We start from the raw sequence: 13,942 nt of genomic DNA, 5'->3' as shown, positions 1-13,942 counted from the left end.
GTTATTTGTATTAAACACTTTTATTCTTGTATTCGTTCACAGTGAATAGATCGCGACCCCGCAAGGCAGAGTGTCGCGTCTATGAGCTCGTTGTCCACGACCCCGCAAAGCAGAGTGTCGTGGTTGTGTATTTACAATGAGTTATATCGGCGATACACGACCCCGCAAAGCAGAGTGTCGTGTGTTGTCTTAGTTTGTCTACTTCGGATTGACCCGCTTCTCAACTTCTTTCGCCGGTTTATATATCCGATAATTCGGTAGTTGGATCGAAAGAAGTGGAGGATTGCGTGAGGGCGTAAATCGGTCAGTATTCCAAATTATTGCTTAGACAGCAAGTGCTGTCTAAGGAGCATTGCGCTAATTGTCGAGCGGATTGCGCGAGACCTCGCGCGATGCGCTCGATGCTGACTGCTGCAGCTGACCGACTTACGTCATTGTGCTACTGACACCTTTTTTATCGTTATGAGTGTGTCACTCATAACATCCCTTCCCCCTGATAAAAAGAAAATAAGGGTACTGAATTTTCGCTTTTTCGCTTATAGTTATATCGCGTCGTCAGATTGTTTACAATTTTCGTTTTTCGACGCTTATAAACTATAATTACAATAATAATTATAATAATTACATTACGAGGTGTCGAATGTCGTATATACAACCTTTCGCAAAAAAAAATTTCTTTTGACTTAAATGGCACGATTTATGCGCAAAATAGAATGTTTAATTGTGTGTGCTCTATTATAAAATTTGTTTCTGTCTTCTTCTGAGGTATTCTCCTCGTTTCAGTTTTACCTTCTTTCTTTGTCATTATGCTTCTATAAACGGTTTTAGTCTATTTGTGTGTACACGCGTTAACGTCCTGCCCTTTTTTATTGTATAATTTGCGTCTGAGTGTTTCTCAGTGATTATGTAGGGTCTCGTCCATTTCGCGTCTAGTTTTTTGGATCTCCCGCGACGGAGAGTCTCATCGTACAGGAGTACTTTATCTCCTATCTTGTTTCTTATTTCTTTATTAGTTTTATCGTAATATTTCTTGGCCTTTTGCTTTTCTTCTTTAATTTTCTCCCTTGCGATTTGGTTTGTTGCCCTTATGTTTTCCCGCAGTTCCTGTGCGTAATCTTCGTAGTTATACGTAAGATTCGGGGGTCTGCTCAGGGCTGTCGGCAGTTCGGCTTGTCTTCCGAAAACTAGCTCGAACGGAGTGAATCCAGTCGCCATGTAGGGGGTAGCATTATATGTATGCATTGCATACGGGATCCATTCGTCCCAGTACGTCTGTCCTTTATTTATAAAATGTCGCAGATATTCCGCTAATGTCCAGTGCGATCTCTCAAGGGTGCCGTTACTCTCAGGGTGGTAAGCAGTGGTTTGAATTTTGTCTATCTTCAGTAGCTTACACGCGTTTTTGAAGATTTCACTAAAATTTGTCTCTTGATCTGTCAGGATACATTCGGGTGTACCGTATTCTAGGACAATCTTGGTTACAAATTCCTTGCTTACCGTGTTTGCCTCTTGATTTGGAATCAGCATCGCCTTGCTGAATTTTGTCAGGTGATCTTGGAACGTTAGCAGGTACTTATTTCCATTTGCTGTCTCTGTCAGTGGTCCCACGATGTCCAGAGCGCATTTTTCGAATGGTCGGCTGGGGGTATTCGTAATTACTAACGGTATCTTATTTCTTTTAGATAATTTGTTTTTCTGGCAGGGTTCGCATTTTTTAATATGCTTTTCTACGTCTGCCGTTATTCCGGGCCAGTTATATTTTAACCGTATTTTTTTTAGGGTTCTTTCGACCCCTTGATGCCCTCCGGTGGGTACATCATGATATTCGTGTAGTATTTGCCGCTTTTCTTCTTCCGTGTAGCTTTGCACGGTCTCATTATTTTTGTTTTTTTTGTTTCTCGTGTGTATTTGACTGTGCTTTTTGTCTTTGTCTAACGCGAGCATTTTATCAGCCGTCTCCGTAATGTGAACCTCTGGTTTCACGTTGCAGTTCAACGCATCGGCGTTTGCGTTCGCGCGTCCGGCCTTATGTACGATTTCGTAATCGTATTCTTCCAATTTTAAACGCCACCGGATTAATCTCGATCCAGGGTCGTTTACACTGAATAGCCATACAAGGGGCTTGTGGTCAGTGATAATTTTAAACTTAGTGCCGTATATGTACGGTCTAAAATGCTTGACGGCCCATACTATAGCCAGTAATTCTTTTTCTGTTGTGCTATAGTTTTGTTCTGCACGGTTTAGCACTCGACTCGCATATGTTATGGGGCGGTCTTTGCCTATCGGTCCTTGCGATAGTACGGCTCCCACTGCGTAGTCGGAGGCGTCCGTTGTTACGTTGAATTCTTTTGAGAAATCAGAATACTATAGAAATAAGTACCTTGTGGCCTGTTATCCCGACGAGGACTATTCTTTTATAACGTATTTTGGTTTTGCCTTTTAAATTTTTTACTTTTATCAACGAGAGTGTGGCTCTGGAATCGAATAACATGTCGATTTTTCCTGACTTGGTCTCTCGTATTGGATGCGTGACTATGTCAAATCCGCTGTCTTTGTGTGCGTCTCGCTTTACATGCGTAACTTGATACGCGGCGGCGGTGCCCGTCGTGCTCGAGTCATCGTCCGAGCTCTCGTCGCTACTTGCCGTATCGGCATGTTTTATCATTTTGACGGCTTTACTTGTACGTTGTTTAGCGTCTTTTTCTATTTTCCTTTTTGGCTTTACTACCGGGCGATCCTCGTCTTTCTGTTGAGGTCGTCCATGCAGGGTCCAGCATTCGTTTCGGCTGTGGCCCGTTTTCTTGCAGTAACTGCATTGTTGTACTGCTGTATTTACTCGTGGCCGTCCTTCCGGTCGGGGTAATTCGAACCGGTTGGCGTATCTGCTGAATCGGCAGTCTCTTCCGTCGTGTCTGATTTTTCCGCACTTTCCGCAACGGATGGTCGGAGCACGGTTATTGCGTTGGACATTTGGCATATCCCGCTTATTGCCGTTTAGGCGCGTGCTTGCCCCCTTAACTTTTTCTTCCGCACTAGCTCCTGCGATTGCTTCTTGAAGCGTGTTATTTCGTTGGGCTCGAACTAATAGCTTTATTTCTTCGTGTAACCCTATTTGGTAGTTGTAAAGGACTTGTTCTTTGATGCTCTCAAGTATCGCCCGCTGCTGTTCTATCGTATGGTTTTTACCTTCCTCCATGGATTCGTATAGCTCCATGGCCAAGTTGTCTACTCTTCGTCCAAATTCTTGAGCGGTTTCGTTTGACTTCTGTTTCAGGGAGTTAAATTCGAGCTGCAAATGGGCGGTGCTGCGCTTGCCCAGATATTCATTTTCTAATTCCCTTTTCAACTAGTCGTAGTTTTCTATATCGCGAGTGTGGAAATCCATCATCGCTTTGCCCTTGAATTTGGTACATAGTATCGAGGAGTATGATATTCGTCCGACGGATGTATGTTTTTCATAGGAGCTTGCGTTCAAATATTCTCGTACTCGTTCCCTCGAAGTTCCATTAATTTCGGGAATCATATTTTGCGCTTTCTTTAAACTTAAATGGTAAGTGTTGATCCCTTGCTGATGTACATCTCGGGGTGAGTGCCCATACGACAGATCTAACGCGTGGTTAGTAGGTTGTCGCGCATTTCTGGCCGTTTCTCGCGGCGGCGGCTGTGCTTCGTTTCTATCCAAAAGTCGAAGCGCGTTATCAAATATTTCTTCTAACGCCTCTTGAACAACATTAAGCGCTGTATCAGTGTTTTGATCGGACATTTACGTTCGAGTATAAGCGCGCGTGCTGAGTTCGCGTTTTATTTCGCGGTATCGTATGTCGCGTTGCGCTAGTGCGTTTGCATTCGTATGCCTTTGAATTACAGTAGCTATCCTAGCTATTTCTTTTACGGTAATCACGGTTACCGGGGGTCAACCGATATTTCGCTTTAGTCGCGTTACAGTTTTATGTCGTCCTACGCTTGTTTCGCGTTACAGTTTAATGTTTGTCGGACTTACATAAGTACGATGAGCTGCATGGTATGGCGATCAGCTAAGCCTTTTCGCGGTGGGTCTCGGCGTCGTCTCGAGTTTCTCTCTTATCGCTGACGCGCTATGTACGCTCCGGCGTGGCTGGCTTCCTGGCCTGTACAGCTGATTGCTCGGTGACGCTTGGTTCCTCTTGGATCTTCCTTTTGGCAGTGCAAATCCCACCGCTGCCACCACTGTTGTACTCCTCGTTGTGAGTACGATTTGGGATCGCTGCCAGAGATCTCGCGAGGAAGGTATTTGGTCACTTACACCGTTATTTGTATTAAACACTTTTATTCTTGTATTTGTTTACAGTGAATAGATCGCGACACCGCAAGGCAGAGTGTCGCATCTATGAGCTCGTTGTCCACGACCCCGCAAAGCAGAGTGTCGTGTGTTGTCTTAGTTTGTCTACTTCGAATTGACCCGTTCCTCACCTTCTTTCGCCAGTTTATATATCTGATAATTCAGTAGTTGGATCGAAAGAAGGGGAGGATTGCGTGAGGGCGTAAATGGGTCAGTATTCCAAATTATTGCTTAGACAGCAAGTGCTATCTAAGGAGCATTGCACTAATTGTCGAGCGGATTGCGCGAAACCTTGCGCGATGCGCTCGATGCTGACTGCTGCAGCTGACCGACTTACGTCATCGTGCTACTGACACCTTTTTTATCGTTATAATCCAGACAGCACAGGATGTCCTATGGATATCCGTTTTATGTCCATTTCCTGTCTTGATGTCCATGGACTTTATGAGAATATCCATAGGATATACATTTGTGGACATTGAAAAGATATCCTAAAATGGACCACTTTGTATATCCATATGATATCCTTATTTGTACTCGCTCTGCCAACACCATCTGCATGCACAAGTGAACTAAAAAGCAATATGGCCGTAGTAGTGGTTAGGTTTTCGTTGGTTATCGGCATGTTTTACACAGTCAGTTAAGAATCCTAAAAATTTTCAGAAACTATAAGTTACAAGAGCAGCAAAAAATCTTATTGTCTGCCGTTAGCTTTGCCTCTGCCTGATTAATCAATTCGCTAATATATTCCACCACAAATTCTCCTTTAACGAGATTGATGATGATGTTCGGCCGACGCTCGCTTGCTCATAGGCTCTGACCTACGTACGTAAACAGAACGGTTACGTGTACACGGTAGCAGCGATAAATTCTAGACGTATAATTACAGATGGTAATAGACGACGGCGAAGTGTACGCGGATTACGGCGAAGGTCTCGATAAAGAACAGCAATGAGATTAGAGATTGCAGCAACGGGAACAATCAGAGCCTACGAGCAAGCGAGCGTCGGCCGAGCACTATCATTTTCGTTAAAGGCGAGTTTGTGATGAAATATATTGGCGAATTGATCAACCAGGTATAGGCAAAGCCAATGGCACATAATTAGATTTTATACAGTCTACTCTGTAGCCTATGTATATATGTATATATATATATGTGTGTGTGACGTCCCCGCCAAACTAATAATTTTTTTTTCTTTTCCTTTACTTTTATTATTCATATCCCTAATCATATTATTATAATTAATTACATATTAATTAATTATGTATTATTTCCTATTTTTATTTTTGCATACAATTATTGTAACGCTATTATTATTTTGCGTATCGTTATATGAGTATTAAGTTGCGCCTGAACCTATCATTACAAATATTACAATTTTATTAAGTTGTATATGATTTTACTATTAATATTTGTATGTAAATTTAGAACAATTAATTTGGGTATGATCTTAACATTGTTAAATTTTATATTATTTTATTAGCATAATTCCGCGATGTGCGCGCGCTCATAGACTATATTAATCCTTATGTATACGTTTCTAGCGCGTGTAAGTAAATATGCGACAGTAGAATGCGAAGCTGGTGCATCTCCCAAGCAGCGAAGCCTCGCGCTCGAGCGTTGCGCAACGAGCCATCGAAAAAGAGACGAGTGAGATATGCTCGAGGAAGGGTTACGTAACTATATATCCTTATGCAAGAGAACGAGAACAGCAGATCTTAGTAGAGTTTAGAAGATTAGAGATCAATACAAGATCAAGCATCGTGCTCCTTCTATTTCTTCCAAATTTCAACTTAGAATATTTCCATATCTTAGAATATTTCCATTTCCATTCCAACTTAGAATATTTCCATTTTAATTTCAACTTAGAATATTTCCATATCTTAGAATATTTCCATTTCAATTTTTACTCATTTAACTTAGAATATTTTCAATTCAAAACTTAAAATATTTTCATCTTTTTACCTTAGAATACTTCGATTTCGAACATAGAATATTTTCATATTCTCGTGTGTACTTAAAATAATTTGCGTTAAATTAGAAAGCGAACTTAGAATAATATTTGTTTCAATCAAGAATATCCGACACTTTTATAACAATACCACATTGTAAACTCTGTGCTTCAATATTTAGTTGTAAATTTAATTATTATAAATATAGTAATCATTTAGTAAAATTCCTGCTTCCTTTATTTTTACAAGAGCCCTTCTCCTATTCAATTTCGTGATGAACATAAATTCTTAACTTATAAACAAATTAATTCATATACATATACTCGATCAATCACGAGCTGTGAGTAAGAGCCATCAGTGCGGCTGACCCGCACGGTCTGCGACGAATGTTTCAGCGCTGATTGATCGCAGATCTATTACAATTATTTTAATAACAATTACGAACACTTATTCCACGTTTACTATATAAAAATATTTTCATCACGAATGCCGAAACAGCGACGTAGCGAACGTAAATACCAGGTTCGCAGAATTAAAGCACAACTTTACGAAACATTACCTACCCACGGATTTCTCCACTACCTTGGTGTAGAAAGAGAAGATTACGCGGTCGCGGATAAAACCGAAACGCTCGTATCCTTGTCAGTTAGAAGCAGTGTCTATAAATTGGTGCCCATCATTTTCCACGTGCCTCGCATCAAGCCGTCAGTCATTCCTGCTGAGGACCCGCGCTTTACTGCCTACACCACCCGCCCATCGACAGAGTAGGACGTCCCTGCGCACATCCCGTATAAGCCAGTGCAAATCTCCGTTGGAAAACGACCTATCGACGTGACGCATATTCCTAAGGAGGATCCTAGGTACGAATTTTACGCCTCCAAAAATAGGGTAAGTGCTTGGATCAATTCGCAATACCGAACAGTAAACCCGGAGTGTTTAGAATCTTACAAGGGGATCTTACGGGTCATGGAACACCGATTTTTTTTTATACTTATAGGATTTGAAGATCAGTACCCGGACTTCAATTTCTTAAAGCAGTACGATGCGCTTCTCAAAAATACTCGAGAAAATCGATTTTGAAGATTTCCGATATATGTAAGTACAGAAAATTTTAACCTATTGTCAGAGCCGCTTGTAGCCGAGCGCACAGAGCTCTAGTTTCGTAAGCGCGGAGTCGCTGGTTCGATTCTCGCTCTGGCCTCAATTTTTTTTTCATAAGTTAATAAAGTTTTTTTTTAATCCTATATCTTAACATTTATCAAATTAAAATGCTAATTAATTATTAAATATTTATTCGTTATTTTTTAAATAAAAATTAAATTGGCTCATGTAATACTGACGAGTAATGTCAAATGTATTTATTATTCATATATTTTATAACATACATGAATTAATAACTCATAAAAATTAAACAACCATTTTTATAAATATTATTTTTGTTTTTTATATTATTTTTGTATTTACTCGTAATCTCTTAAAAAGTATTTCATTTTCTTTAATGTTTTCCATTTTTTGTACCAAATTTTAATTTATTATAAATATTCGCATTTTCAATCAAGTAGTAATTAAAAATAAAAAGATGTTAATTTTTATTTAAAAAATAACGAATAAATATTTAATAATTAATTAGCATTTCAATTTGATAAATGTTAAGATAGAATTAAAAAAAAAACTTTATTAACTTATGAAAAAAAAATTGAGGCCAGAGCGAGAATCAAACCAGCGACTCCGCGCTTACGAAACTAGAGCTCTGTGCGCTCGGCTACGAGTGGCTCTGACAATAGGTTAAAATTTTCTGTACTTACAGATATCGGAAATCTTCAAAATCGATTTTCTCGAGTATTTTTGAGAAGCGCATCGTACTGCTTTAGGAAATTGAAGTCTGGGTACTGATCTTCAAATCCTATAAGTATAAAAAAAATCGGTGACCCGTAAGGTCCCCTTGTTAGAATCGCGAAGAATAGATCTCGCCATTTTTACGCGGCCACGTGGCTGAGCGCGCCTCGCGCCATTTTGTACCGCCGCACGACAACGCCGTCGCATCGCTCCGGCTCCCCCACTACCGCCGTTGTAGAGAGCCGCCTACTCGAGTCAAACGTCTCCCCTCTACTCAGCGCCTTGATTTCTCTAACTGTCGCGTAAATCTTAATATTAATATGTGCCTCGCACAAATATCATGGGCGTGACTAATCGTGTTCCCCCACGAAAGTATGAAATTCCTCTTCGCCCACGCGGAATCGCAAACGAGATAATTTCGTGCAATAAAGTCTTTCTTTTTCGGAATCGCCTCAATAATTCTATTCTTTGTCACGATTGCATTAGCGATCAATCCGACCCTAGCAGATACGACGAAAAAATCCGTCACTACATCATCTGCGGTACTAGTCCCATCTATGAAGAGTGCTCCGAATGCTGCGTAATATTAAATACCACCGTCTCATATGACGATTGCAGCGTCTGCACCGCGAAATTTGAGTCGTTTATAATATCTACCCTTTCCGCACGTTATCACACCCTTTTTTATAATACTCCGATTACCGTAACTGTCGCACGATCTATATCTCCGTATCGCCTTCACGATTCCGACGAAGATGGAATACGATACCGAGTAAAGAAACAATGTGCAAGTTATGTGCCCTCCGCGTTCGCTTCATTCTCCGGCAACTTTTAACATGAACGCGCGGCCAGCTTATTATTTCGAATGGATCGCATCCGCTAAATGTTCTATCTCGCGAATTTATCAACACCGTCCTGACATAGAATATATAATCTGTTCCGCGTGCTATATCCGTGCTTCATGGGAAATCCGCTTATCTTTCGTTTTAAAACGAAGACACGCTATACATATCGGATTTACTCAATGCTACGACGCGTGTATTTCCTGTTCAACGCGTTTAACAATTTTTAGACATCTCGATGAATGTCTTATCTGTAGCGATATTTTAAACGATTTTATTCTATATTTAAATCTATCGGGAGAACATCCGTATAATTCGGAGCGACCGACGTTAATCACGATTTCACAAACAGACGCAGATTCCTCCGAATAAACATCGCGAATGAAATTTTTTTTTGTTGTGAAAATTGCCTGAATTTGCCTGCCACTACTTTATTTCCAGAAGAACGGTGAACCGCTCGACTTTGTTCCTCTAATCTTTTTCCCCCTCCTCTCCGGCTACGGGAGAATATCGGCGACGCCGCCCCTCCCGCACGCTCGGGACGTACATATGTGTGTGTGTGTGTGTGTGTGTGTGTGTGTGTGTGTTTGTGTGTGTGTGTGTGTGTAAACATAAAACATTTAATTTCTGTTATAATTGACGAGTCACAATTATTTGTTGCCTAGACGAGATCACTCACATGCTGCAGTCATTGTCTGCAATATAAAGAATATTTGTTCCACGGTAGTCGTTAAACAATGGATACACACTATATATATGATAATTACAAAATACTTTAAGCTGATTGCTTAATTAATATTATACGTATGATACTTATTTAATTAAAATTGTTAATGTATAATTTATTGAAAGAATAATATAATTTGTTAAATAAATATTTATATTTATATATTTTATTCTATTTTTACCTTTTTATTTAATATAAAATTTAATTTTGAATCCGCTTTTTATCACGTCCATAGAACGTCCATAGAACATCCATAGAACGTCCATCGGACATATTTTACGGATATAGCATGTCCACCAGTTTCATAAACCAATATCCCATGGACGTCCATAGAATGTCCAAAGGATGTAAAAAGGATGTCCTGTGGATATCCTCAATATTCGTTAAGGACATCTTATGGATGTCGTTAGGATATCCGTGTGCTGTCTGGGGAGTGTGTCACTCATAACAAAAGTATCACAGATGTGATATTATCACATTACAAGAAATTCTTTAATGAATTTTATCTCATCATGATGATGCAACATCCCACAGTCATTCACATGTCATTATGATATTGATATCATGGTGACAAATACAACTTTAGTGCTAATGTGATTATAATATGTTAAGTGTATCTATGGTATACACTTTCAATAAGACTTAACAGTAAGAGCTCCCGCACAATGTTTTGCATAACGCATAATATAAATGCATAAGAAATTCGATTGGTTGAATTTCATATGCACTTTGTTCAATCAATTTGCTTATGTACATACGTTATGCAAAAGTGTATGCGGGGCCTTTAAGGTTTCAACGCGTTAGATTGGTTGACTAACCAGCTGAATCGAGTACATGGTTATGAAACGTTCGTGAGGCATAAAACCTGTTATGCCTCACGAAAAGTGTGTGTCACAGGCCTTTTCATTCTAGTAATGTGAATATGTCTTATATTTTATTTACAGATATAAACTTTGCTACAGCATTACTGCAAATAGCCAAAAATGAGCAGCAGTGCGAGAGCGTCAATATCACAAATACGTTATCAGTTTCAGAAATCGGTAATATTTTTAATATTATTAATATAATTTATATATTGATAGTATTATATTAAATAAGTCTTTTTTTAGTAAGTACAAGTTTGGGAAACAGTACAAGTACCTGGATCACGCGCCCGCGGTGCCGGGCCCGCGCGATTACGCGGGAATATGCGGCCCGCGCTACCGATACGCATGCGCTAATTAAAAAACGCGCCTAACTAATTAACCGTATCGCAAATCGTGAAAGCACAAAAAAGGGAGTGCTCCTTCCCCTCGCCAGCTGCCCCTTGAGGCGCCTCAAAATCGGGGATTTAATAGCAATCGCGTAAATCACCCAATTAACAGGACGAATTAATTACCCCTCGAGAAAGAACTGGGCGAACGCTCCCGCTAGCGTCGACGCAGCCACGCTCGCGTGGGACCGTTCGGAGTAGGATATTAAGGGCCCAACACCCTTAATTAATCGATAGCGAGCTAAATGAAATTGAACACGCGGAGGAACACGCTGCGCCTTCGTGTGCCAGAATTTCGCTATTCTAAACTCAACTCATAAAAACCCGAATGAGGAATGCGAGCGATTGCAAGGAGCGGGCGATAGTTGCACGCCCCACGATTCAAAATTACAAATGGGGAAGCGGAATTTTATCTGGTGACCATAGAATCGGACACGCTAATTCATTAATTACCGAATTACGTGACAGGCACTAGATGATTTACTGCTCTCCTTTCCACGCTCTTCACCCCCGAACTCCCTCGGTTGGGAGTATAAAAGCCGCGATTTTCGTGCGAAAGCAGAGATTTTGCCTCCTCGTCTCGCGCCAAAAGGTCGTTGGACACATCTCGCGTATTCGAATAAAACTTAGAATATTTCGCACATTTGGATAAAGACTTAGAATATTTTCACATATTCGGATAAAGACTTAGAATATTTTCAATTAATCGCGTACCGACTTATAACATTACGGTAACCGGCGAGACCAATTGAACTTTATTACTGCGTCCCCTCAGGGTTTGCAGTCTCCTCTCATAAATACATTTCATTTTCGTCATAATTTCTTACATATTTACATCATGTACCATACATGTCACTTTAACCGTCACAAAAAAAACAACCCTCTCTGTAATATTTCTTCCCCTCTCTTCTTGCTCTCTCTCTCTTCTTCCTCCTTCGCATTACTCCTCCTTCCTGTCTCTCGTCCTTCTGGGCTTTCTCCAGTATCTCTTCTCCTCCACCTCTCGCCTCCCCTTCCTCTCTATTCCCTACTACGCGGCCTGGCCATATGCGACCTTACATCCTTAACCTCCCTCCCCTATCCTCGTTTCTAACCTATCCTCCTCTCGTCCTTTCCTCCTTCTCTCTCCTCCGTCTATCCGCCACCTCCATTTCCTCTCCTGGGATATATTCTCTCCACTCTCGCTTCTTATTCTATACTCCTTTTGTCCAATCTCCTTCCCTCTCCTCTGTCTGTCTGCCACCTGTCACAAATCAAAAAACATTTTTTAATAAGCTTATACCACCATCCCCTCCTTACTTCCTCTTCTCTCCTTCCCTTCCCTCCTCCCTCCATCTACCCCTCTCTTCATCCCAACTCCATCTCCTCTCATCCACCCACAGCCCTCTGTTCGCTACTACCACATTCCTTCCCTTTGCCCTCTCCCTTCTCGCCGCCTCCACCATCCTCCATCTCATCCTTCTCTCCTCCATTGACAGGTCTTCATCTACTCCCACTCCCCATGTCCCCTTCACCTCCCCTCCCCTTGCTAGAATCTCCTCCCTGTCCGCCTCTCTTACTATTTCTGTAATCAGTATTCTTCCCCCCTCCCCCTTCCTTTCTTCCACCCTGTCCATTGTTACCCTCCTTCCCAACACCCGCTCCATGATGCCCTCTACAAAGAACCTTCTCTCCTTTCCATCCTCCCCCTCTACCCCTCTCCATACTACATTCTTCTCCCTTCTCCTTTTGTCCTCTTCTTCTCCTGCTGCCCTCCTTCTTTCCTTCTGCGTGACTCTCTCTCTCTCCTCCAGTCTGCTCCTCGTCCTCTCCTCCATCTCCTTCCTTCTATCTGTCCTCTTCTCCCCTTTCTCCCCCCTCTTGACTTGCTCTGGCTCCTCTCTCCCCTCATTCCTACTCCTCCCTTCTTCTGTCACCTTCTGCCCATTCTTCTTCCTCTGTATCTCTCTCCATTCACTTTCCCTTTTTTCCTTTATTATGTCCTTCTGCCACTTCTTCAGCGTCATCCCTCTTTCTTCTTCCTCCTCTCTTCTTCTCTCCTCTCCTTCTGCCTCTCTCTTCCACAGCCTCTCCTCCTCCGCCTCCACCTCTCTCCACCACTCCTCCATCATCTCTTCCGTCACCTCGTTCATCTCTTCCCTCCTCTTCTTGTCTTTCTCTACTCTCACCCTCAACCCATCTCCTCCATTTGTCCTCCTTTCCTTGCTCTTCGCTTCTTCCTCCCTCCTCTCACCTTTTATCTCCTTCTCCTTTACCTCTCCTTCCCCCTCCGTGACCTTCCTCCTTCTCTCCTCTTCCCTCCTCTCCTTGCTGTCCCTCTGCTTGTCTCCGCTTCCTCTCCTCTTGAAATCTCTACTTCCAACCTTCTCTTCTGTTGATCCCTGCTCTTCTTGTCCCTCCGTCTCCTCTTCCCCTCTGCTCTCTTTCTGTTCTCTTTTCTCTCCAGTTTTCCCCTGTCTTTCCTCTTTCTCTATCCAACTCCTCCATAACCCCACCAAGTCCACTATACCTTCTCTTATTCCTCTCAATTCCTCTCTAATTTTCCTCAGCTCTCCACTGTCCATCTTCCCGTCTTCCACCTTTTTTCCTCTATCTCTATCCTCTCTGCTTTCTTTGTTCCGCTTCCCGCTTTTCACCACCATCTCAATTCACGTCACCTCGTGCTTCCCTTCTCCCTACTCCTTTTCGATGTTCGATTCTTCTCCATCTTTCCACTCTCGAACTCTCCACCAATCTCCATCTCATCGACCTATCGACTTATCGATATCCCCTGATTTACCAATCCTCTCCCTCTCTCGTTCCTTCCACCAATCCGTCTCTCTCCTCGTATATCGATATCTCGCATCCGTCACTCGCTCCTTCCGTCCGCCGCGCCATCTGTCCAGACCGCCTCTCCGCTTCCTTCCGATCCTGCGCCTCGCGTTCTTCCACCGACTCTCCATCTCTTCACTATCACCTGCTCCAATTTCTTTCACCATCTCTCCTGCTTCTCCGCCTTCCGTCTCGTGCTTCCC

The 13,942-nt window shown here is 41.9% G+C and overlaps 1 protein-coding gene across 1 annotated transcript; it reads right to left on the bottom strand.

Moving 5' to 3' along the window:
• Nucleotides 1-12,223: 12,223 nt before the first annotated feature.
• Nucleotides 12,224-13,570, bottom strand: LOC118645618 (cilia- and flagella-associated protein 251-like). Its single transcript, XM_036287048.1, has one exon. It carries the CDS (start codon nt 13,568-13,570, stop codon nt 12,224-12,226), a length of 1,347 nt encoding a protein of 448 aa, XP_036142941.1.
• Nucleotides 13,571-13,942: the final 372 nt, after the last annotated feature.

The sequence above is a fragment of the Monomorium pharaonis genome, chromosome 5, assembly GCF_013373865.1.
Source record: "Monomorium pharaonis isolate MP-MQ-018 chromosome 5, ASM1337386v2, whole genome shotgun sequence".
In the NCBI taxonomy this organism is placed as follows: Eukaryota; Metazoa; Arthropoda; class Insecta; order Hymenoptera; family Formicidae; genus Monomorium; species Monomorium pharaonis.
The sequence above is the reverse complement of the archived record's forward strand: the minus strand, read 5'-3'. Positions and strand labels throughout refer to the sequence as shown.